Genomic DNA, 26,878 nt, shown 5'->3' on the forward strand with positions numbered 1-26,878 from the left:
CGCAGCCTTGAAAACAAAACTATCTTTGCATACATCATTTTAAATAGTTGCTTTTTAAAACACAACTAATGCTAATTTAATTTTGGAGTCTCTATCTGGGGACAGCTGAACCCATCATTGGATTATTCCTCTAAATAATGGCTTGTTGAAATGTGATTCTGACTTTCACAGCGGTCGGACCATCAACAGTGGAGTACACCATGGACCAATGTTAGGATTACAGCAGGTTGGTTCAGTCATTCATACATGGACATATAAAGCTGGACCCAGTAAACAGTTACGATGTGAAACACTAAAAACTAAAAGTGATGATTTGCCATTGAACTATTTCGTTCTTTTTTTTAAGGAAAGTTCTTTTACATATGCCTGATAATCAATCTAACTTAGATTGGTGGATCAGTGTGGAAGATAACATAAAGGTCTGACCGCCGTGTAGCTGCTTGTGAGAGTGCAGCACAATTCAAATGTGTTATTAGCAGACTAAATAAATCCCCGGGTTTCTAACATGAAAATGGCCGATCATCAAGTGTAACAAATCCAGCCGGGGCTTGTTCATTCGACCAAAGGATTGCCTTTTCCAAGCATTTTTCACACGTCTACCATGGAACATGTGACTTCTGTCGCTTTCTTTTCGACATCTACTTCCATACACTTGTGTTCCTGAGAGAATTGGAGCTGCTTTATTTATTTTCTCCTCTTAATCTTTTCCTAAGACTGTAAACAGCTTTCATGGTTGAGACAACATGTTTCATGTCCAAGAGCACGGCTCCATGGGGAGGTCAGCTCAGCAAACCAGTACTGGTGGCATATTGATCATAAGTACACAGGTTAAATCAATGAAAAATATTATTAACAACTTTGTATTATCATCCGATACTTAATTAGAAGTATTGAGCACAGTGATGGATCAGGTGTAGGTTGTAACATGCCAGTCACGCAACATCAGCTAAGATATATCAGCTCAATATTGAATAAATAAGATCTAAATTGAACTCTCGGTGTTTTAAGATTTTATTCGGATGCACGTCAAGTGTTGAAGCAAGATGAAAATAATTCATGTAAAAAAAAGAATTTGATTTGAAAAATAATTCATAAATGAGCATAAATTAAACTGACATCAAATATGCACACTAATCAGCAATGCGCTGATTAAATAAGCCAGGAATCTCATTAAACACACTCTTTGAAATGAGCATGTCACATTCCTAACGTCATCCAAACACATATTACATGTTTCTGTTTCTTTCCAACCTAATTTCCCTCCTATCATTTAAAAGATTGTTTAACCGTCAGACGGCTAATATTTAATGCTGCAAAGCTGCTTTCACCTGCTTCTAACTTAAAACAATCAATATAACAAAGCAAACAGAACTGACAAGCCAACAATTGTTGTCCATTAGCACGTGTTTGCCATCTGTGTTTATATCACACCACCACCCACACACAGTGGGGAAGTCCCTGCTTAGAAACAACACATCCTATTGAGTGGGATTCCACTTTGAAGCACTGAATGTTTCTCTTAAATATAAGTCAGTCGGTTATATTGAGTACGAGATTTGGCTTTAAAATGAAATTTGGAATGCAGCCGTTTGTGCTACTTGCTGATTTCTTAGTAAAGTCTGGTTTGAAACGGGGAGCACATCGTTTCAATTCACCGATTTCAAGGTTTTCCAAACATTTCTTTTTTTCTTTCTCCAACTCAAGCTCCAGTTATGGACCAGCGAAGGCAGCCGAAGGCAGCCTGGAAAAAGTGACCAGTCCATTACAGGACCACCACAGACAGACAACCACACACGATCACGGTCACCTCTACGAGCAATTTAGTCTCACTAGTCAACCACGCATGCTTATTTTTGAGCCGTGGGGGAGAAAACTGATGCACTGAAAAAAACCGCAAGTGAGAAAGTGAATGGCAAAAAGTAAACATATGAACCGCTTTGTTTTCTCTTCTCATTTCAGTGAATCTGACTTTTCCAGCACGTTTCTCCCGTATGACCGGTTAAGAAACCATAAAGTAAAACATTAAGCTTTGCTTACTGAATAATGAAGGATTTATGATCTTGGGAAAAATGTTTCTGCAGTATCATCCTAAGATCAACAGAGTTAAGATTTTTCTTCCTTTTTATAAAGAACCAAAACACAAATAATTCATTAATCTGTACTTACTTTTAACTGTGACCTTCCTCTTTTTGCTTATTTTCCAGTGCAGATGAATCAAACATGGAGTTTTTAGGCCCAGTGAGTTTCATTGAATAATCACGAATCCGTTGTGACAAATATAGTATAGAATATACTTTCTTTCAGTTTTTGATCACATACAATCATGACAAACTAAATTTCCCTGAAAGCGTCCACAAAAATAAATTCAGACAATCATGTAGTTCAAGATGTTTCATGTGCTCAATTTGTGTGTTTTTTTTTATGTAACCAGCCTTAGCATCAGCAGATACTGGAGCTATAATAATACATTTTCCACTCAAGGTATTAATCTCATGATCAATATCACCATAGGATTAAAGGTGCTTTGGTATTCATTATAAAGAAATTAGTCCGTGGGAATTCTGCTGATCTAAGTGCTCGTATGTTTTCATAATTTTTTCCAATCACCTCTATCTGACTGCAGCGTTACTTATACCAGCTTTTGTGACTGAATTTTTTATTGCAGCATCCTCTCATTAAGGAGGCGAGATGCAACTGGGTCAGCGTATAACAGAGTTTTCATAGACCCCGTGTGCCATCGAAAACTTTTAACTGAACAGGTGGACTCTTAAAAAAAAAACACTCCGCAATCTGCAAACATAGCGGGTTAAGAAACCTCTACGTAAACCTAAAATAATCCAACCTAGAAAGCCGCCACAGTAGCTTCTATCCTTTACAGAGGCTGTGAAGTCTGACAGTGACCGAAAGGCCGGACCCTTTTCTCTCAGTGCTTGTTTGGAGGTTTAAGGGGAAGCCTGAACTGTCAGCAAAGAAAGACTGCCTGTCAGTCTCCCAAGCCAGAAGCTGTCACAAAAAATATCTCTTACATCAAGACACAGACATCCTGAAGCCGGATCACTGGATTTAACTCCTTGCCGTCTCCTGTGTGCGTCCTCAGTTTTTTTTAATTCTTGCCCTATTTTTCCTCCATCTCCTTCTTTCTTCTCTCTCTGCAACTGAACCTTCCTTCTCCTTTTCTTATCTCTCGCTCTGCCAAACTCTCTTCTCGGTCCACCACTCTCTTTCTCGTTCCTCCTCCTCTTGTCCTGTAATCCTTGCCAGAGAGTGTGGCATTTGCATAATCTGAATTAGCCTAATCTGCAATCCTGGCGGCGATGGAGAAGGGGTTGCTCTCACCGGACTCCCTAATGGTGAAATGAACTCTCCAAGAAAGTGGCGATCACGACGAGCTTCCACAAGGTTTAGAGGAAGGCCCTTGAAAACTCCTTTCAGCTGCAACAGTCTTATTTGGTGTCGAAAACGAAGCACATAATCACGTTTTACAGACGAATTCAAGCTCCCGTCCTGAGATGCATTGTTTCTCCACAGTCAGTGGACGCAGGGACAATTCCTCACTGGTCTTCGGTGGGTCACTGAACACTCAACTTCCACACTCAGTCCCACGCCTACTGACAAGACAAACATGAGCAAATCCTTTTAAGAGTCAGTGATGAGCAGAATATCAAAGCAACCATGTGCATAAACAATTCAAACGTCTCCTGCTTTCCCACACATTTCTCTGTGCTTGTTAACCCTCAGCTTGAGAAGGAGGAACGGAGTGCTCAAGGGTGTCTGCAGCATTATGTGTATGCAATGTAGTGGTAGTGCCACACACACACACACACACACACACACACACACACACACACACACACACACACACACACACACACACACACACACACACACACACACACACACACACACACACACACACACACACACACACCAGCCTCATGTCATTTCCTCACATATTTGTGTGCCACTGTTGATTATGTTTGGGAAGGTTGAGTTGAATAGAGCCAATTTAGATACTCGTAGCAGCGTACCAATATTGATTTCTGAGTAAATACATGTCTAGACTGAGAATCAGCAGGAAACACACACACACACACACACACACACACACACACACACACACACACACACACACACACACACACACACTGCTGGATACCAAGGGATAAGGATGTCGAGATGACTTAATAAGCACTCACACCAGCTAATGGGAGTGTGGGTGATGGAGAAAGCGAGTAAATGAGAGAAAGAATAGAGGCATAAAAAGAGAGCAAGGAGAGCTTTGGAGAAGAGGATTGTAAAGGTGGCGGCAGTGTGTGGCAGGGAAAATTATAGGGAAGTCAGATGAAAAGAAACAAGCATGAAAAAAGGAGTGGGAGGCAGAAACTGGGGAAACAAACACTGTGGGGTGAAAGGGATGGGGGGAAAGGAGAACGTGTGAGGAAATAAACAAGGAGAAGCTGTTGTGTGGCAGAGAAGAGCAAAAAGAAAGAAAAGATAAAAGGAAGAGCAGAGAAGTGACAGGAGAAGAAGAGGAGCAGGGGGATGATTGAGACAACATAGCTTCAGGGAGTAACTGAGGAAGGCAGTGATGTGTGTGTGTGTGTGGGGGGGGGGGGGGGGGGGGGGGGGGGGATTCATCGGAGAGTGAAGAAAACTACCAGCTATAATATTTTCTTGAGAGACGATATGTCAAAGGCCACCACGAGCAATGCTGAAGCAAAGAGCAACGAGACCGCTGCTGGATAGAAACAAGCAGACAAAACAACAGGTTAGAGAAAATTCTAGAAAAAGGAAAGAGCAACAGAAAGAGGAAGAAAAAAAAACCAAACAAGACAAACATACTTGAGAGAATAAAAAAAGCAAGTTAAGAGAACAGTCCAGGCATGTCCAGGATGCCAACTGTGAGGATCCCCTGCTCAAGAAATCAATCATGTTGCAATCTAATCTCACAATATTACAGCTGTGCCCGTCTCCCTCTCTACGTGTCGATGTTGTGATTCTGGGCGAACTATCAGCAGCACCGCAGAAAGAGGCGGCTGAATACATTCAAGCCTTGCTCCACTAATTCTCCGAGCAGCAAACATGTCAGGCCGGGAGAAGAAGGGAAAAAAAAAAGGATGCTGGGGGTAACAACACAACATCAGAATTACAATCAGCCCCCCCCCCCCCCAAATAGCTCCAGCGCTATGATCTATTCTTTCACGTCTTTGCAGGCGTTTACGGAGGCAAAAAAATAAATGTGTGTTTTCATTTGCAGAGTCAGATTTCACACATGAACCACATTGGAAGTGCACCTACAATCGCCTCATATTTCAAAATAGCAGCAAATTTGCGCCTTGCCTATTTAGCACCCCTCGGGGAAGGTGTTTGTTTCAGCTTGAGTAGAAAGAAAAAGCTTTTCAAAGGATGAAGCCAGCCATATGCACTCACTCGGAAAATATTCTGGCTGGTTTACCTGCCTCAGCAAATGAGTTAAATGACTGCTCACGTTAAATAGGAGATATTTTCACTCTGGCACTGGTGCCCATTCATCGGACCTGCCAGCTTGGATGTGTGACTTTTGTATAAACGAGGTTTGGATTATTATCCAAAATTTTTTTACTACAATGACAAACAAGTGAGTGAAACATTTCTTGCAGTCAACAGGTCTTCACACACACACAAAATCCTTCTTCTGCATATTTCCATTTCTCACCATCTCACCCTTTTTCACACGGCCACGACTTACTAAGGAATCCCCCAATCTCATCAATGCCCCCCCCCCCCCCACCCCCAACCGATCCCCACCCCAACCCCTCCCGCCCCAAAACCCACATCTTTTGTTGCCATGGCTACGGTGCTTCCAAGGTAACAGCAAGACAGAAAAGCAGTGTGTGAGCAGAGTGACAAATACCTTCGACATGTGTGTGTGTGTGTGTGTGTTTACCCCAGCGCCTTCGCTCATGTCTGCACACACAACCAGACACACATGTACACACACACACACACACACAAACCATCTCTTACTTGACTTCTTCCTTTGCGGTATCTGAATACAGAAAAACACAACCACCGATCTCACAGACACAAACAAACTGCCTCACTTAAAGTTTGTTCTAAAATAAACAATCACACTTTTTTCTTCATCTGGGAACACTTGTTGGTCCCTCTTGCTTCATTACTTCCTTTCCTCCTATAAGCATACAGCCGTCTTTCCTTCACTGCATTTTACCTAAAACACCAGCAGTTATTAATCTTTGTTCTGCAGCTGCAGGCTGGTGCGTGTGCATGCGGGCGTGAGCCACAAGTAAACACACTGTTAAAAGTTTCACCTGCCATATGCTTGCTTCCATGCAAGTGTGCCGAGTTTGTGACTGTGTGCTGGTATGTGAGGGACATGTATAAACATGTGCGCGCGTGTGTGTGTGTGTGTGTGTGTGTGTGTGTGTGTGTGTGTGTGTGTGTGTGTGTGTGTGTGTGTGTGTGTGTGTGTGTGTGTGTATTCCCTCACCCCTGGATGGCCTCCTCTGCTTGGTCTGCATGGTCAACGTGCCCACCACAGCCCCCATGTTTGCCGTTGTCGTCGTGGAAACAAATGCGTCTGTATGCTGAAGTCTGTATCTCTTCGTCACGTGTTTGGACAGCTAGAACACACACATGCACTCCCTCGCCCTCTCTCCCTCTTTCATCCTCTTCTCCTCTCTCTCCCTCTACACCTCCTCTCGATGACTGCTCTCGGCAGAAACCCTCTTCCTATCATCCCTCCTTTCATGCATTCTCACTCCATCTCGCAGTGCTCCTCCTCTCTCTCTCTCTCTCTCTTTCTCTCTCTCTTTTATTTCTCGCCACACTCTTACACTCTCGCTCTCCCTCCCTCTCAGTTCCTTTTTTTTTTATTTTTTATTAGGGGTTGTAGCCTCGCTCCCATTTCCATTTTCTTGTCAATACAGCTATCACCCTCCCACCTTCAGCATCAGCCAAAAGCCAGGGTGAAGCATCAGTGATTCAGTATGAAATCGCCGGGATGTTGATTCACTAAATTATGAATTAACATGAGTGCACCTTTTTGATTCGTAGATGATAACATGGCATGAATCATCAGCACGGACAAAAACAACAAACATGCCCTGTTAGATTTGCAAAAAGCATCTGTTACTTCTCTGATGGAGATTGAATATGCAAATAGGCTCAAATATCGACTGGAGAAGTAAACATGAATAATAGAGTGAGGAGAAAACATGTGAAAGTGACAGAAAAAAGGAAGAGCCCTGAGCATTGCTTCTGTTTTTCCTCAACGTCACGGTTTGTTCATGAAAAGGCCGTCGCAATCCATCAGCACCTCCACTGAAATCCATCATTCTCGTTCATCCATCCATGATGCCCAAACATTCACATGCACACATACCGAATAAATGGGATTTTTCTGCGTGTGCGTGCGCGTGCATGGTAGCACATTGGCTCCCAAGACAGCAGAAAAAGGAGTAAGGAGAGAGGGGCGGACAGGAAAGAAGGAAAAAGCTTAAAGTCAAGAGAGGGAGAAGAGAGAAAGATTAAAAGCAGGATGAAGCAAAGGGGTAAGAAGAAAGAAATGTTTAATAGAACAAAAAAAAAAGAAGAGCTAAGGACACGTGTCAGATAGTACTGCAGGAGTGTGAGCCTTGCTTTTGCCTGTGAGAGCTGCACACACAGAATAAACCGTGTTTTAATTACCAGCCCATTAATGCAAACCAATTACACCATTTTTCATAATACAAAGAAAACACTTGAAAAACAATCGCAGGTGGCAAACGACATGTGTTGCGTTTTGAACATGAAAACACTGCAGACACCAAGCAGATCACTAATGAGGTGCGGGAAAGCATAATGTAGACTCAACACTTTGTGAAAAGAGTCCATCCAGACAAGAAAAGGTTCTGCAATGATGCAAATAAAATGCTCCACACTGATACCAGCAGGCAGTCCGTAACTGATTTATAAAGACACCAAATCCAATATAACAAAACTGTTATTACATTACATTTCCTATCATGGGGCCTGGCATGGTGATTTTACAACAGTGTCACAGAGATGTATAATGATTTTAAATTCTAAGTGTTGCCATCATTCTGGACTTTATTATCATGTAAATTCAGAGAGGAAAATCCTAAACCTGTTTCATTGTAGCTTAAAGTAGAGAACTTGCCTTTTTTTTTTTTTTTTTTTTACTGAAATGGTGGCCATGACCTTAACAGAACTGTTAAGACTCAAAATAGTTGAAGTCACTTGTTATACTTCAAAAATGTTCTATACCTACTTTATCTGATTTGTGCTTACATTACATAGAAAGTGTAAATCCGAGTGTTTGGTTTTCATGTAAAGGCATGTTAGTCTGTCACTTCTGGTTGTTCTACTGCAAATTGGATGTGTTTTTTTTATTGCATTTGCATTAAACTCTATTCTAAAAATTTGGATTTTAATCCAATAAAATAGTTGTAAACTCCATGTCTAACTTTTTGATCATGATTTGGTGAACTTATCGGATTCCAGGAATGCTGTTTCGAGAGAGACATACCCCCCGAATCACACTCAGTTTATAAATACACTACTCATGAACATTTTATAATGGCTTTGCATTTAGACATCAGAGAAAACATGGATAGTGTTCATAGGCTCACACTATCAAAAGTAACCTGTAGCCATCAGCCGAGAGCCTAAATACTTCATGAGTTTTGAGACGTGAGAGTCACACATAGCCACTTCGTCCATTCATCACCAGCGTGGCCAATATTCACCCATAAAAAAACCCTCAAGCCTCAAGATATAACATAATCTACAAAATGCAATTGACCCTTTCAGCTTGACTCAAGGTTACAGTTGCTTTTATGGGTGAAAACGTGTTTTTTGCAACTAAATGGACCAAAGAAAATTGTTTTGAAAAACTAGTGATTGTTTCTAAAAATGATGGATAAGACAGGTTTGCAGCATTTGATTTACAGAATAGACACGTTGTCCTTTTTTATGAAGACAGCCGCCTGTAATAGAGCCTCTGCGAAATGTGGCAACGGCTCTAAATATGGGGCAATTTTTGTCAGTTGATGGTGAATAATGAATGAAGTGGGATTGTTACGAAGCCATATGGGCCGATTTAGCTGAAAAGATTTTGTTTGGCGGGTAGAAGAAAAAAACAAAAGTGCAATCTGCTTCTGTGAAAATGTGCTCATAGACGTGTTTTTTCTTTCCTCACAGCGGAGAGAGGGACAGAATGGACAGCAGTAGGGAGCACTGCTTTCACCCTATCCTCACACACACACACACACACACACCATGCTGACACACAGAGATCAGCACATACGTTTTACACGTGCAACAACCATGGGTACGATGAATGATAGGATGGGGTCTCTGTGGGCATAAGTGGCATCCAAACAGCATGCACATCATGCATGAATATTTCCTGCGACACACATAGACAAGCACACACTCACTGCGCTTCCTCTCTGCATGCCCTGCTTTAACACTCACACAACATATTGCACCTATAGGATTTCACAGGGTATCAAAGTTATTTCCTCCCATCTGTACTTCATCTTTAGCCTTAAACCACATCTATCGATCTCCCTCCTCCTCTGATTTGTCTTCAGGCATACGGTCTACACCAATACTCCTTTATCTCGTCATCTCTCCATATAAATCTTGGTGCTTGTATCAGCACAGTGTTTCTGTCGTTTCAAACACTGTTGCCAGCCTGTTCCAATCTCAAATCTCCATCCTTCTCCGTCTCCCCGCGGTCTCTGACAGGCCTGTTTCCACACTGACAGAAATGTTTCTTTATCTAGTGAGAATTTCCAAGTCTGACTGTAGAGCGGTGAGGACGAGCTCGAGGTAGGAGTGAGCGCGTGTGCTTGTTTTCAGGCTTGTGTGTGCAGTTTTGCTCTTGAACTGCCTGGTGCTTCCCTGCAGGCATGTGAGCGAGTGGCAGCGGACTGTTTTACAAGACCCTTGTCACACTTTTAAGGAAATAAATGATACGAGACACAAGGTAGATGAAAACTGTGGGCGTGGAGAAAGACATGTGGAGCGTGGATGCCCCTTCCTGTTACTCAAGGAGGAAGGGTGAAGCAGCTATGGTGGAAATGGAAACACATTTTGACAGTGAAGGATGAAGAAGAGGGAGGAAGAGGAACACGGCAGAAAAGCTTCCAGTGGGAGATTAGAGTGCGATGTTGGGAGAGAATGAAAGAGAAGGAAGTGGGGAACAAGAGCCAGGAGAGTGGGCGAGTGGTACAGTGGGAAAGAAAAGGCAGAGCAGAGCAAGTGGGACATCCAAAAACACCACATTTCCAGAAACGAGGATGAAAGAACAAAGAGGGGGGTGGGCGCACCAGCAGGAGAAAATTTGAAACTCTGAAGATGTTGATTAAGATTAAAACGCCGAGTGGAAGCTTTTGGGAATCTGCTCAGCAAAGTCGGAGCTGCACATTCAGACCAACCTCAAAGCTTTAGCCAGCAGTGCCAACAGCTTTAAAAATCATTCTTCTCCTCCTAAAAGATTCAGCTCAACAGTTAAAGATTCTAAATCCTCCGTGCTGTTGTATGGCACCATCCTGTCTACACACAAGGCTCGGGCAATTACTCCACATGGACAGCGTGGCGTTGGCCACGGAACATGTCTATTAGGAAAATCAATACTCATATCTGTCGCTGTCCAAATGACTTCTCTCACAGACACTTCTCTGTATCTTTGTTAGTGAGCACATCCTTAGTGTCTTACAGGCTCCTTTTGCATTAAGAAAAAGGGAATGATTAAAGGAGCGCCTGCTATTGATTTGTCATTATCGAGGAAGAATGATTAAAAAAAAGACAAAGTGATGTGTGGGAAGAGGCAAGTAGGAATATAAATAAATGCAAAGCATACGGCTAGAAGGCATGGACGTGTAGACGAGGAAAAGAGAGACATAAAATACAAACGGGGCTGAATTTAGAGTAAGTGAAAGCAGATGATAAAGTTTAAATGGGAGATGGAGAGTGATTAAAAGGGGAATCAATAAAGAGAGAAAGAGCGGGCATAGGAAATGGCCGTGATACTCCTCAACATGGTTTCTGCTCCACTGTTGTTCTTTCAGCTATCTGGATTGGCACTGATGCCTTAGTAAACACACCCACAGCCGCAGAAGCAGCAGTGTGGGGATATCCACATTCAGTTGGTTCTTTGAAGAGGTTGTTTTTAGCTTCAGGAGAGAAAACCGAAGTAAAGGTCTTGTGACTGACAGTCTAGATGTGCAGCCCCTGAAGGGAACCAAAGGACTGACTTCACAGCACTCAGTAGTTTTAGTCCAATTAGTGATATGGAGAATTTCTCACTGAAAAATGAGTCATCATATTCATCCATTAATTTTCTATACCGCTTCATCCAGCTCGGGGATGTGAGGTATTGGGATGTCAGCAACAGTGTCACTTCAGACTAATATAGAAAAGCCAATTTCTGAAGCCGTTCACGTGTTTCCAGAAAGTCCTCCTATAAATATATATATCAACTGATCTGCTGGCTACAAGCATTGTGGTCCATCTGCAGTTTAGCTTTGGGTCTGAAGCATTATGACCTTTACTCTTACTGAAACAGTGTGACACCCAGTGGACGGACTGGCAACAGCAGTTAGTTTCATTGAAGAAATTCCATGTAAGTTCTTCTTTTATATTCCTCGTCATTCTTACACTTTGCAATGTTGGCCTGTGGGTCATAGCGGATTTTCTTTTAGGGTGATTTTGGCTCAAAAGCCACAGGTTGGACACCCCTGCTTTAGAGTAAACAAATTCACCTCAAGCATATGTTTTTGGATTGTGGGAGAAAATCCAAACTACCCAAAGTAAAGTCAATGTGTGTGTGTCTTTGTGACTTCACTGTGTGAGGACATCTATCACAGACATGACAAGACTGGGAAGCATGACTCACTGACCTGATATAAGAGCACTCACAGGGCTCACTCACTCAAACACAGATGTAACCTTGGAGTCAGATGACATGCTTTTTGAACAGATGAACAGTGAGCGTGTTCCATCCAGTATTATGTGTTGCTTGTGAAGCAAACGGCAGAATTGTGAAATAAGCAGAAACATAACACACTGTGACATACGAGAGCAGAGCAACATATCTGCATCATATCAATATTATCATATGATACTATCATATGATCGTCTGCTTATAACAGAAGTGTGTGTTCTAAACCACATCTGAAGATTTAAGCACGATAGATAGAGGTTCAGTTGCCAAAGCGAGAAGTGACAGGCTGCGGGAGGCACTCCTTGAAATGGAAATCCAGGATATGAAAATAGAATCTATAGCAAACCTTTTGAGAACCTCAAATAAATATCTCCATTCTACCCTATTGAAACCCTTCTCTGCATCCCTCTGGTGTCTCAGTGGATGCAGGGGAGGAAGGAATGTCAAGAAGGCGGCGAATATTGGAGGAGTGCGGAGCCTCATGAACCCGATTTCGTCTGCAGACATTATATTCAGCGTGACTGATTCGAGTTGCAGAGCTGTTGCTTTAGCTAAGATTTTCTAATAAAGAGATATGAGATGATAGGAGCTATAAACAGATGAATCTTTGCCTGGTTTTAGAATTAACGTTATTGAAGCTTCAGTTAGATTGTGGCAAGGCTCGACGGTCTGGGAGTCAACCAGCATGTTGAGAAGAAGAGGAGTTAATTCATCAGCAAATGTTTTGTAAAACTGTAATGGGAAGCCATCAGGACCAGAGGCCTTGCCACTTTGCATAAATTTAATTGCATTTGCAATTGGAAATTCCAGTTCATCAAGGAATCTGATCATATCTGAATAATCAGTGGGAAATTGTGGAAGTACATAATTCAGAATGAAATGTTTTAATATTTTCATTTTTACCTGACGGAGTTACAGTGAGTTCACCTGGTTGGGTTGTTATCGAATTAACTTGCTGGGAGGTGGATTGACTCTTCATCTGATGTGCCAGGAGCCGCCCTGCCTTCTCGCTGTGCTCATAAAAAAAGACCACGCGGCCCTAAAAGTAACGTCTCAGTCTCTTGAGTCGAGAGCAGTTTGTAACTCATCTGGAGATTTTGCCTCTCTTGTTTTAATTCCGGCGATGGGAATACTGACTCCTCCTGTCCAACTGTTCTTTGTTACTGATAGCGGGGGAGGAAGGATTTAAATATTCCAGGAGTTTTTATTTGATATGGGTTCATCATTTTCTTCTGATGTTAGAGGCTCCAGCACAGTGCAATCCAATCTGTCTGATCATTTGCAAAAGAACAAGAAACCTTTATTTTTTTTGTATTGTGCAGAGCGACAGTATTATATATGTGAATGTGAGTAAATGCAATGATAAATGTTCTCCTTTTTGCTTATTCTTTTGCAAAAGATGAGAATGGGAATAACAGTGGGGATGCACTGATACCGATACCAGTACTATCAACACACAGGCTGTGCAGAGGTGGTTTGTGGCGACACATAGCCTTTAGACATCATTTGCAGATGGAGTATGAATTAGCCTTATTGGCATTTATCAAGTACTCCTATCAGTACTCGGTATTGGCAAGTAGTTGAAGGTTAGTGCTTGTACTTGTACTTGTCCTTTAAAAATGTGGTATGAGTGTATCCCCAGTGGAGAGCATAATTATCCCAATAAACCACCTTGTTAGAATTGAATTCACTGTAAGTAGCGACAACTGAGATTTGTTAAAATCTCTCTCTTTTTTTTTTTTTTTAAAAGCTGCCATGTAATGCCAAATATGAAACATTCACACTATGAAAACAAACAACAAACAATCTTGCTACAGTCTCACACTTATGAATAATTTATTGTGGCCATTTGCACCAATGAGGATATGTTTGGTTTGAAGGATGAGGCTGGAAAACATGAAGAAAACTCAAACGGGCAAAGGGAGAACATGCAAACTTCAGAAAGAAAGACCCCGTTGAGGCTCAAGCATGGATCCTCTGGCTGTGAGGTCCCAGAGCGAACCACTGCTCCACACTCAGTGCTGCTATTTGGAGTAAAAGGGCAAAGCGGGGAAGGAAAATTGAATTAAGTCTAAGTTTGATTGTCTTTAATAGGTCATCTACCGTATGCTATAATGGTTCTTTTGTTTTTCCTCAACCATTATAATAACTACACTAACTGAGCTCTGTGGGCAGCATAATTCCCTTTACTGTTTATGTTTAATAACAGCTGGGTTTTGGGCAGCATACAGAGGATCTGCTTTTTTTTTTAGCACATCCAGTACATGTAGTATTTCCCAGGAGTGTCATTTGGTTTGTGTCATTAATTTTGCTCAAGTGAAGTGCATCGCAGCTGTCAAAACTGAGCATATAGACTGATCCATACAGTCAAAGATAAAAAGCTATCTATATTCATCATCTACATTTCTCTCATTGGCTCCAGGATAACAAAAGGCCCAAAGGCAAGCACAAGACTGAACTGTCGTCAGAGATAAATGGCCTGGAAAATGTTGTTTATCTTTCAAGAACTGAGCAAAGCATTTGCCTGCATATAACATGCAAATCAAGTATTTATTTTCTGTATCCCCTATATCATTTTGTCTGATTTAATAAAATGCTTTAATGTAGGTTTAATTTGCAACACATGAAGATCTTACAGGGGATCTTAAAAGACACACTTTTTTTTTTTAATGGAAATGTTGCTCGTATAACTGCAGTGTATAGAAATATAAGATTTGAGGTTGTAATATCACAATCTCATCTCATCATGGCACGCTCATATGCATTACACAAACGCACGCAAACTTCGGGCACGAGATTAAGCAGAAACCCGTTTTCATGTTGCCATGTGCCTAATAAATCTCTTTTGCTGTCCTAATTGGCTCTTTCAGTGCACTTCTTTTGATGTACGGGGATGAGAGAGAGGGGTGGAAACTGCAAAGCCTATTAAAGAAACAGGGATCCTCTATGCTTCACGCTTCAGGCCTGAAGTGGATGGAAACATTGAAAAAACACACTTGTTCTCCAGTCTCCAGATACACAAACACACACATATTTACATAAATTCTGCCGCCCCTAAACTAAAACTTTGCATGATTAGGGAAACTTCAGTCGGGAGTGATCTTACAGGAGAGCAAGGGCATATAACTTATAAAACAATAAGTGTCTACGATGAAGCGAGCAGAAGAGACAGAAGCCCAGAGATAAATAGCAACGGCAGACGGATAACCACAGATCAAGAGGAAAGTAGTTCAATCAAAAGATGGTAGAAACTTGAGAGGACCGACACATAAGAGATAAAACGAGGAGGTGAAATGAGGTGAAGGCGAGTAAGACAAAGAGAGAGAGAGTGAAAATTTACTTGACAGAGCGAGAGGGTACACAGAAATGAAAGTAAAGGCAGGAACAAATGGAGCGAACTGACAGGGAGATGAATGTGCCGACAAGCTGCGAGTTTTGTAGTTTATAACCGTTGGGAAATATTTCATGGGACCCGAGTAGTTCGTTCTCGAAAAACAGAAGATACCTTTTTTTTTTTTTTTTTTTGCCCCAGGTGAAATGAGACACATACAGATAAATGCCTTGATGCCAAACTATGGGTTCATGAGTCAGTGTGGGCATCGGCTTATATGTCTGCCTTCCCTTGTGCAAAAGCTTTATGTAGGCCACAGCGTCGGTGCAGCTTCATTTAGTAACCTACACCAGAAACAAACACACCGACTTTAGCTGTGTGGTTTAGCAACTCTGTTAAGTTCTGTTCGGTCAATTCATCACAATAAAAAGCTCCGGATGGGACTGTAAATGGTCTGAATTCATCCTGCGCTTTCAAATTGAAGTGCCTAACGATAGAACAAGCAGCGAGCAAACGGATTTAAAGCTCATGCACGCTGGACGGTGGTGTGTAGCAGACCCTGTTTACGCAGCACCGTTTTAAAGAGAAAATGACACATTTTCAATTACGTTGTGACTGTTTGTTTAAACAACAATGGCATTCGATGTCACTGAATTATGTCAGAGTGAAACATTTTCAAAGCAAAACTGTTGACTGTCTCCATATAAACAGGGATAATGCAACTTTTCTGAAATGCACTGCAATCACTATCAAAATGTTGCAGTCTGAAAGTGGAACTTTTCTTTGTACTGAATATCCGGCTGTGTTTGGAAATATTTTCTTAAAAAAAGGTGGAAAACAGAGGGATCAAAAGCACTTAACTGAGGTTCAGTTAGCACATTGCAATATTTAAGTCTGAGACAAAATCTTCAAGAACTCTGGATCCAGATGTTTGTTCCACATGACTTCTCAATAACATAAGGTCTGTATATGGACCGATGACGGTCAGCAGCAATGAAATAGTGAAGAAAGAAGTCAACATTTCTTACAGACGACTGTAATCTAACACGGTCACGCACCATGACAGAGTAGTTTACAGTGTCTGTACACATCCAGCGCTCCCGTCCATCGATCAGATCAGGTATCAACAATCGGATTAGCAGACTGGACTATCTGATGAAGGCCTGGATCATTCAACTCAACTCTACTGTGGGAGGAACTTTCTCACTTTGAGACAAGAGTTCTAACCACTACACCACTGTGTGGCCCTCAATGAATGGATTCATTCAAATAAAAGTTTTGGACAGAATATTTGCTATTTACAAATACATTTTATTCAACTTGTGATCCAATGAAAATAAATTAGTCTCGCTGTGAGCACTTATCATAATTATAAAAGTGTATGTCAATCTACGAACGATGTCCTCTCTCATTCATTTAAATTCAATGAACATACTGAAATTAATTAATCTACTGCGTACAAAAACAGCAATTATGGTTTGGGCTGATGGCGAAGATGCAGAACTAGAATCACGAGACTGCAAACATTGCTGCAGTTCATTCACTCTCTTTCCACGTCTGCCGCCTGCCTTAATCATAAATGAAGAACAAAAATCATCAAAAAAGAAGAAAACATTTTTTATTCCGATGCTTCTTTTATTTAAAGATATATTTTAAGTCTTTTCTGATGAATTTATCATTTCAACCCCTGCGCTATCCTGAGCTCTTTTTTTAACGACCCGTTTCCCATATCAGGAAACACCGGCCACTTTAAAGTTATTTTATTGGTTTGTGACACAGATTTAAAGAAGAACGTCACTCGGTAGAGCGCAGACCTTCGCCAACGGCACATGTGTTTGCGGAACTGAGTTAACACCGCTAGCATGATAGCCGCAAGCTCATATTGAAGCGAACTAGATAGATCATGTCACTGTGTGAAACACGTCTCCATGGCAACAGATGCTGATCTCTTTTGATCTCCATGAGGTGCCTCTATCGTCCACTTTGTACGGGCAATTTGTTTCACGGTTTTTTGGGGGATTTATTTGGAAACGTTTTGCTGTTAATGACCCCAAACTCTAATCGATTGGCCCATGGATGACGACAAATCATCCCTGAAAATGTTATGCAAGTCGGGTGAGCAGTTTTTGCGAAAGGTTGGTAAAAAGCATACATACAAATCAAATGAATAGATAAATAAATAAAAATATCCAGACAAAAGCATAACCTTCTCGGACAACCTTCGTTAGTCACCCCAAGTTTCATTCGTCACCCAACTTTCATTCGTCACCCAACTTTTGATGGTGAAGGTAATCATCTGCATTGCCCATGAATGAGCAAGCCTGTGACAGTTAAGTTATTTTTTGGGTCCGAAAGTGAGCGGCACATGAGTGGCCTCACAGTGACAGGATGTGGGTGTGAAACCAAACAGGAACTTTGACTCTATCCCACAATCCAAAGACACGTATGGTTTCCTTAAATGATCCGGACTTGTGTGTGCCTCTCTGTCAGCGTTGTGACCCTCTCTGGAGGCCACCTTACATTTCATTCAGTGTGAAATGGAATCGTACCCGGCCCCATTGACATTTGTCGGGGTAAAGCAGGAGCCAAAGATGAATGGCTGGCAGGCTGGTGGAAAGCATGGAGGGATGTATAGATGGCTTGATCTGCAAAAAAAATTACACATAATCCCCCAGGTTTCCATGGTAACAGTAAATGTCATTACAAAAGACTATCAAGTATAAATTATATTTCCTTGTCAAATTATAGGTTATGGTGTACGTATGAGTGAACATGCAGCACAGACCACAAAAGCTGTGAGTCAGAGCAGTTACTATTGCTGCTCCACTGCTCACCATGCACACCCTGTATTCTGGTGCTTTTTCTTCTGTATGTAATGCGTTGGGCTCTCTTTTTTTCTTTTTTTGGGGGGGTTGCAGTAAATAATACGATCCAATAAGTTTTATTTCCATTTGTAATAAAAGATTGCGAGTACGTCCGTATAAATCTCACTGTGCAATTCATTTTATGTAACTGAAAGTGATGCAACAACATTACATGACAGGAGACAAATTCACAGAATGATATAAGGCGGCTGCTTATACATTTTACTAAAATATCAGTTTCCAGGAGTTACCACTTACAGTCCAAAAACACATAATTGAGGTTAATTGGTCCTTCTAAATTAAGTATGAATGTGAGGATGTATGTGAGTGTATGTTAGTGTCAGTCTCTCTCTCTCTCTCTCTGTTTGCCCTGGAATGGACCGGTGTCCAGGTTGTACCTTGCTTGCACCTAAAACCGGCTGGGATCTGCTCCAGTGCTCCACGACGAGTTGCATGAAGTGGAACAGAAGAGTGATGAATGGAGGTCTCATCAAGTCGAACCAAAACATTTCTAGTCAATCTTCCCCCATTTAGTTTTAAACCTTTAACCATAAAAATGATCTGTGTGCCTATTTTGCAATGCCTGTATGTGTATATGTAATAATATAACATCACATGACCGTGGAATGGCTCAGTTTGTAGACCAGAGTGTGTATCTGTGTCCCAACATGTGCTTAACAACGTGTTGCAATGGTTGGTTGAGTAACTTGCTATATAATTGACAATTAATAATTCATTTGAATGAAACATTTTGCGGTTGTTGTTCATCTAATTTAGATCTAAATATGTTAAACAGGTCTGTTGTCTGATAGTCTAGATTGCCTTGTTTTAAAAAGTCTCTTAGTTAAAGAGCTAAAAAATTGCTTATGATAAAAGTGCTGTTACACTGCGCAGTATTTTATAGCATAATTTCTGGGAGTCAAACAATGGTGACAATGCTAAACCTCAATGGATTTTCTGCATGTTTCACATCCCGAGCTCTCATAATCAGTGAGGGAGTGCAGTCAGGGTCGACGCGACAGACTTATTTTCATCCTCTAAGTGAATCCTCATCAAGTTCACTTTGGGTCCCTCTCAGCTGGTCATTACCTCATGTTGGGTTGTGATCAACGATGGGCCAACCTTTCAAACCAAATGAATTCCGCCCTGCTTTCATCAGGCTATTTTTTTCTATAACACTGCAGCAGATGGTGAAACGCACACACACACATTCGGTGACATGCACACTGCAGCCCCCGGAGGGGCAACATCTCCTCCTCCCCTCTCAACTATTCTCATTTTCTCATCTATCGCTTCTTCCTCACACCCAAACAGCGCAAACTTCAAAGTGGCTGGTATTTATTGTTTACTCCGAGTTGTGGAGAGCTTTTCTGGCTGAATTGGCTAAAAATAAAACTTGCTTCGTAAGCATTGTTGCCTCCTGATTAGTAAATGAGTCGCGCCTGAAATGGAAGAAGACAACACGATATCTGTGTTGTTTCTGTAATGTGAAACCTCAAGGTTTCATATTTTACGCTGCAGAAAAACCCTCCGCCAGATCTGAAGTGTCTGCTAAGAGGTGTTGCCACGCAGTAAAATCTGTTGCAGGTCAGGAATTAAAATAAACAACCCACGTAGGGTGCTATATATGTCTGCATCTCAGGGAACCATTTATAGGACCTCTACCAATTTTATTTTTCCCCCAGCTATTCCAAATAACCTTTGAGGTCTGACTTTCCAGTTTGACAGGTATATTCAAAAATATGGCAACTGACAGGAATTTTCCTGAGGGAATTACACTGGCAGCACATCATTTACATCACTTACATCACCTTCATGGTTATTCTGTTAAATGTTGCCAATTTTGCATCATCTCTTGTAAATCTGGTTAATTGTTCAATTATATATTGATATCTGATTTTTATCCAGCTTGTTTTTTCATTACTATTCATCTCGATTCAGTTCTCTGTCTGTGTCGTGTGTCATGTGGGTTTGTGCCTGTCAGTGATAGCCATCAAGTTTAAGGTCAGCAGATGCAGGACATACCATGGCCAAAGGCTGACAGATTACACCACCCTGATTTATAGCACATCCCCACAACCACCACACAACACAACGCCCAGAAAACAAATGCCAACCGTCCACACTGCGTTTTGGCAGGAAATTACCTGCATGAATATATTTGTGGACAAAGGTAATCCCACTCTTGTAATCTTAAAAAAAGAAAGAAAAAAAACACACATGAGCTAGCCTCCATGTGTCAAGTGTCAGCGGCTTTCAAACAGTAGCAACGCAGGATGCAGTCTGGTTAGGAGAGCAGACGTGGGTGAATACCATCACCTATTATAGACATACCCACTGGCACACACACACACATACACACGCACACACGCACACACGCACGCACACACGCACACAGTTCAAACAGAGGACAGGTGGCCTGGTGATTGCACCATAAACCAACAGTAGACTACATTTTAGAGACCAACTTCACATTGTCACTCTGCTTACTTTCAACTTCTTCCAATAACATCTTTTGTTTTTCCATATTTATCAGTTTCAGAGCAAACACACACACACACAACATGACTGGCGCCTCGCTCGAATGACAGTCAAATAAAACACGCTTGCATGCATCCTGAGTGACGTTTTCATCAAGTTCTTTTTTTTTATCAAGTTAAACGGGAATTCTTACCTCTGTGGTAGCTCACTTGCTTGGATTGCATTGAAAAGGTTCCCATCACAAGACCCATGTTGACTTCTGGTTGAGAGCGCTCGCTCGTGTATTTCTATGTTTTTCTGTGCTCCTGATAAGGTGTCCTAATGAGTATGTGATCAGTAAGACTGTCTGTTTATCTGTGTGTGTAATTTGGGATTAAGTTAGTCCATCAGCCAGCTGTATGTGAGGAAGTACAGATATCACTTCGCATGCTGCCTCACACCCACACAGCTCTGCTGCTTCTGCTTGAGGGTGTGTGTAAGCAAGGGAGAGAGCAAAAGAGAGAGAGGTAGGGAAAGGGTGCGTGAGAGCAAGAGAGCGAGAGGAAGAGAGAGAGAGCGTGTATGTGTGTGTGTGTGAATGAAATAAACAGCACACATGCACTCTGAAGCTACCTTTGTCTACCCCGTCACTGAAGCTGCCTATGTTTCATCCCCCCATCCTTCTCTCTACCTTGCACACCGTCGCTGTAACTCTCTCTCTCAGCATATCCCCCATCATTCCATCAATTCCTCTGTGCCTCTTTATGTGTCTTCCTCTCTCTGTCTCTGCTTCCTCCTGATTCCTCCTCCCCGCCTGCTCCTCTCAGCCGCTCTGTCTCTTTGTCTGTCTGGTGGGGAACAAGGGATTGCACACTGTTGCACGGAAAACGGATAGAGACGACGAGAGGGGCAGAGCAGCGGGGAGTGTGCAAGAGAGGACGAAACTTGAGGGGGAAAGAAAGAAGAAAATGGTGACGGAAAAAGAGGAGAGAAGAGAAGGCAGACAGGAGACATATTTGGAGGATTCACAAACAGCTGGGGAGGCAAAGTGAAGAGGAGAGAGGGTGGGAGGGATGAGGGTGAAAGAAAGAGATAGAGCAAGATGAAGAGTGCAAGAGGTGAGGAGAGATAACGACAGGCTCGACTGATCCGCCCCCCCTTTGTGATTCAGCAGGCAAACAGTCTGGAGAACACGCAGCAAAGAAACTGGAGTGTGGAGAGTATTTGCTGCTTTATTATCACATGCACAATGTCTGACAGGTGGTGTGTGTGTGTGTGTGTGTGTGTGTGTGTGTGTGTGTGTGTGTGTGTGTGTGTGTGTGTGTGTGTGTGTGTGTGTGTGTGTGTGTGTGTGTGTGTGTGTGTGTGTGTGTGTGTGTGTGTGTGTGTGTGTGTGTACGTGCCTTTGTGATTATCCTGCTCGCTGGTGGGTCACGGACAAAACCCTGTTCATCTGACACCGCGACATGTGCAGAAACGTCGCCCCGCATGTGTCAGTGTCTGCATCAGCATGCTGTAATGGACATGTCTTTGCTCGCAAGCATGCTGATGAGTCCATCCACTAAGCACACGCATTCACACGCACACGTGTACAGACCGTGCTCCCTCCACGACAGTCGGTCCGGGGTACAGCAATTGATTCCGGTCTACTACACAGTCCACCTCACACATGTACTCCCCATTCAGTCTTGCTTAACCCCTTCCCGGCCTCTTTGTAGCACCCTGCTTTCCAGACGGGATGGATGGCTGCCCCTATTGAAATTCCTTACATGGCTTTAGTTAAGAAAACAATTTTCAGCCAAGCCATCGCTGTGGTTGAACCGAGGCCATCAAGGCCAATGATAAAGCCATTAGGCCATGGCATTCATTAAAAGCTGCTGGCTGCAGGAGCCTGCATGCTGAGAATCAATGCAGGGTAAAATCAGAAACCGAAAGAGGGAAGGAGGCAGAAAAAAATAAATAAAACAACAAAGTTAGTTCCAAACTGGGCAATGTTAGGCAGAAGTGTGTGTTTAGTAGTGAGACATTTCTTTGGCGGTATGAAAGAGTACCCCCCCCCCCCCCCCCCACCTCAAACTTCTTTTTCTCCAACTCTCCAGATAGAGATAAATCTGACAGTAGCTTATCTAAATCAAACACGGACTCAAACATTTCACACATGAACACAAGCACCCGCATGTGTATACACAAAAAGGTTCAGCGGGTACAGCGAGAAACAGTCACAACGTATCAGGAGAAACAGGTCTTTAACTACACACCACAGCGGCGACAAGCAGACATGCTGATTAAATTCTGTAGACCCGGCTGAATAGACGAGATAAGGGAGCGTGATTTGCTGTAGCGATGATGTTTAACTTCGGTGGAGGAGCTGCACACACATCTGTCAGTGGAAAGAAAGAGCTTGGTTGATCAAACACTTTCAAAACTCGGTAAACTGAAGAGGGGGGGGCACAGTAGGAGAGCTGAAAAACTGGCAATTTGGCTCAGTGTCTGCAAAGCTGACATTTTGTAAATACCAAGATTTCAAACACAGAAGGGAGAAAACAGAACGCAATCACAGAATACAGATGGAATGAAATAGAATAGTTACAGCAGAGGAGCAGAAGATCTTGTTTCAAGATCAAAAGTCCTACTGGATCAACCTTGTGCTGATTTTTGTGAACTGCTTTGTTCAAGGTCGGGTTGGAATCTCAGATATCTCTGAAGAGGATCCCGAGACTATATATGTGAACGATCCTGAACGACTTTTAAATGGATCTCATGGTGAGGCTGTTTTTGTCAACTGAAATGGAAAATACTTCATTACTGTTGCTTCACAACCCAGAGAATGTCTGAGAATCTATCCCCAAGAAATAAAAACAACATTCATCATTTCAGCAAGCAAACGCTCATATGTTTACATTCCGTTTCATACATTGACAACAAGAATTGCCGCTCCGATCTGATGGGAGGAGGAAAGAAAATACCGGGCTGTTGTTTCAGAGCCACAAAATCTACAAAGATGAAGAGAACAAGCCATAACACGCTTATTTCTCTCCTTTATCAATCAATACAACATGAAAAGTCTGAGCTCATTTTAATTGTTTTATTTGAGGAAAACAATTTCACACATTCCACACACTATACTATCATAAATATCTCAATATTGGATATATTTCTCACAAAATGTCTGAGGAAAATAGAGTAAGAATTGTCTATTAACCATTAGAAAATGATATCCGACACTTTGAATGTGTTATTTGCAAAAGTCCAATTTTATTTTATTTATTTTTTAGTTGAACGCATCAATCAAATTGTAGGCTAAAGCACATAGCCAAATAAGCTGCTGCAATTGTGTGACTTGTAAAGCAGAGGTCTCCACCTATCCAAAGTTCTGGCATTAAGTCATGATTTTACCATTATTTTTAAAAAAAAAACAGGAAGAACTGGGGGAGGTACTGGGGTAAAGGGTTAACACAGAGACAATCTCGGACACACATTCAAACTTTGTGGAGTTCAGAGTCATTATTTGGTTTTAACTGAAACGCTTAGGGAGTGTGGGAAGAAACTGGAGTTGCCACAGGAGACCATGCAGGGCCAGGAAGAACAAGCAAACTTCAAGCAGAAAGTCCTCCAGTCAGTAATCAAACCAAAAATGTCCTTGTCGTAAGGGAAGAGTGTCGGTCACTACACCACAGTGAGGTTCAGCCATTATAGGAACAGTAGACCCTACAAGAGTTGTTTGAAGCCACATACCTCTGAAAGCAAAACATAATGATTCCTAATGATGTCTTTAAGGTTCCAGTTAAATGCGTCATAATCCAATTTGATCAAGTTTGAGCATTGAAAACTCAAGTATGATCACAGTCCTTCACTGCCCCCCCCTCCAATCCTCCACCCCACACCACCCATTCCCCAATCATCACCATCTGTGAGCTTTGTGGTCCTTAAACAATAAAATGCACCTTTGCTCCAGACAAATGAGAATCATAATTCCTTCAGCTGCAGGAGAACATCTCGGACCCCAAAGGTTGAAGCAAACGCTGAAATAAATTAAGTTGCCAAATGTTCATGAAAATTGCCTAGAAATTATTTTGGGAATTTGGAATTAATGACCGAAACAAATGTTATTTTACTTGGCTCATTTATTCATGTTGTGTTTAGCTCGACTGCAGAGAACGTATCAAATACTTTAATATATCTTTTTTTAAAAAGCATAGCCACCATCTAATACATTTTAAAGTGTTTAAATCATGTTAAACAAGGCAACTGACTGAGGCATTAACAGAATCCTAACGTCAACAGGTTCATCACATTAGGCTGAACGCCAAACTCTTCCAAGACATTAAGCTGGACACGGTCTGTGCTGCTACTCCGTCCTGTCCAGGAGGCTGCGGATCATCTGGGGTGCCAGCCAAGCTCTTCCTCATCATTTATTAAGCATTACACAACAGACCTTTTACAGGACTGAGATGGCAGCCCGAATGAATAAATGGAGCAAAACATGGTTTTAGACAGTGGAGTTGAAAAGTAGCAAGCATCTGACAGCAGCAAGAGGCGGCGTTGACAAGCACACAAAGTGGTGAACAGGCAGTGAATAATAAATTGGCTGGTTAGTCGCTGTCTGGTCTTATTAGAGGAATGCTGGATGGAATCTGTCATAGCAATGACCACACGGAGGAGGAGACGGAGAAGGAAGGGAGGCAGAGGTGAGGGAATAAAAGGAGACAGGGGAGCAATAACTGTGGGAAGCGAGAAGACAAACAAGAGTGGGGGTCTTGGAGGGAAGGAACTATAGATAGATCGGCGAGGGGGATGAGAGCCGAGTCATGGGAGAGGAGAGCAGGACAGAGGGTCTTCAGGTGAAAGAGACCGAACAGAGAACACACGAGAGAGACAATCCAAATCTGCAGCCGGCCTCCAACAGGCTCGGCGATGTCTGAGTCATCAAAACAAAGAGATTGATTTACTGACGTGAAGAGAGAAGCAGACAAACTCAGCAATCCCAACAGACACGGGGATGAGGAGTAACACCAAGGTAAGTCAGTTCTTGCAGCATCGAGCCAATCAGGAGTCAGTTTTAGACTCACAAAGCCACACATACACGTGTCAGTTGCTCCAACACCAGCGAGCTCCACTGGACTCGACTGCGATCAATATGCAGCGAGCAAACAAACACTGGCAAAATCACTTCGCCTCTCAAGTCCATCGGTCGCCACAAGTAAATCATAGCGTCGTTGTTTTGGATCATTTAATTCAAATTACAATGAATAAATTACCTCTATTAGCAGCAAGCCATGCAGACAGTCTTTGTTTTGATTGTTCAAGCTGTAATACGCCAATCTGAGATATTTCATCGTAAGAGGTGTCTCACTTGTGTTGATGACGGCAATCAAACACATGCAGAGGGACCGTTTCTTTGGTAAAGCGCAAAAAATTACAATTTGTCAGTGAAACTACCCGCCAAAAAGTATGATAATTAGCTGCTTATATTGTTTAATAAAGTATGGAAAAGATTCCCATGGATCAGCACGAAAATCTGACGATATAAAAGTGGCTCAGAAATTTTTGTTTCTTTCCAACAGTGGATCACAAAAAAAATCCACACAGTGATGTAGTGGTTGGTTTTCTCACCTTCGTTCAGGTTGGTTTGGGAGTCTTTCTACGGTGAATTTACATGTTCTCCCCATGCGTGCATGGGTTTTCTCTAGACACTCTGAATTCCTATCACAGTCTAACAACATAGACGTAAGGCTTGTTGTTGATGATAATGATAATGATGATGATGATGATAATAAACACTGCACACATCTTCATTATCAAAGGGCTGCAGTGATGCGGTGGGGGGAAGTAAGTAATTAAAGCTGTATTCCATAATACAATTGTGCAAATTTAAAAAACCAAAAGTATGTAAACCAAAACAAAAATCCTCAGAGCAGAAATATAATTTCTGTGACAGTGTGAGACATGAGGCCGGTGTTGTTTTGCTGATGCATGAATAACGAGAGAATGGAACAAAGCCACTGCCGAAGAGTTTCATAATGTATGAGCCTGCTTCATATTTGCTCAATTAGTTATAGATTGTTTGGTTGCACTTGCTCCGAGCTCATTACGGTGTTATTAATTTAACCAATCCTCCAGTACTCAGAAATTCTAACAATCAATTCTTACTAATATTTAGTGGGGGAAATGGAAAATCTTCATATTTTAGTCATTCCATTTAGAGTATTTCAGTTAGAAAAACTGGCATTTGCCAATATATGAATACATTATACAGCTTATTGGTTT

General features: G+C 41.9%; 1 protein-coding gene across 2 annotated transcripts in view; it reads right to left on the bottom strand.

Annotated features, from left to right (window-relative positions):
- kcnip1a (Kv channel interacting protein 1 a) overlaps window positions 1-21,093 on the bottom strand; it is a 31,580-nt gene extending 10,487 nt beyond the window's left edge. The window contains exon 1 of one of the 2 annotated variants that reach the window (XM_080465447.1): window positions 20,826-21,093. In XM_080465447.1, coding sequence (XP_080321573.1) covers window positions 20,826-20,883 — 58 coding nt within the window. In that variant the 5' untranslated portion in view covers window positions 20,884-21,093. Of the gene's footprint in view, window positions 1-6,490; window positions 6,754-20,825 lie in introns of those variants that run through there. The other variant, XM_080465446.1, reaches the window with a different exon arrangement.
- Window positions 21,094-26,878: the final 5,785 nt, after the last annotated feature.

This window comes from Lipophrys pholis, assembly GCF_963383615.2.
Source record: "Lipophrys pholis genome assembly, chromosome: 6".
NCBI classification, from domain to species: Eukaryota; Metazoa; Chordata; class Actinopteri; order Blenniiformes; family Blenniidae; genus Lipophrys; species Lipophrys pholis.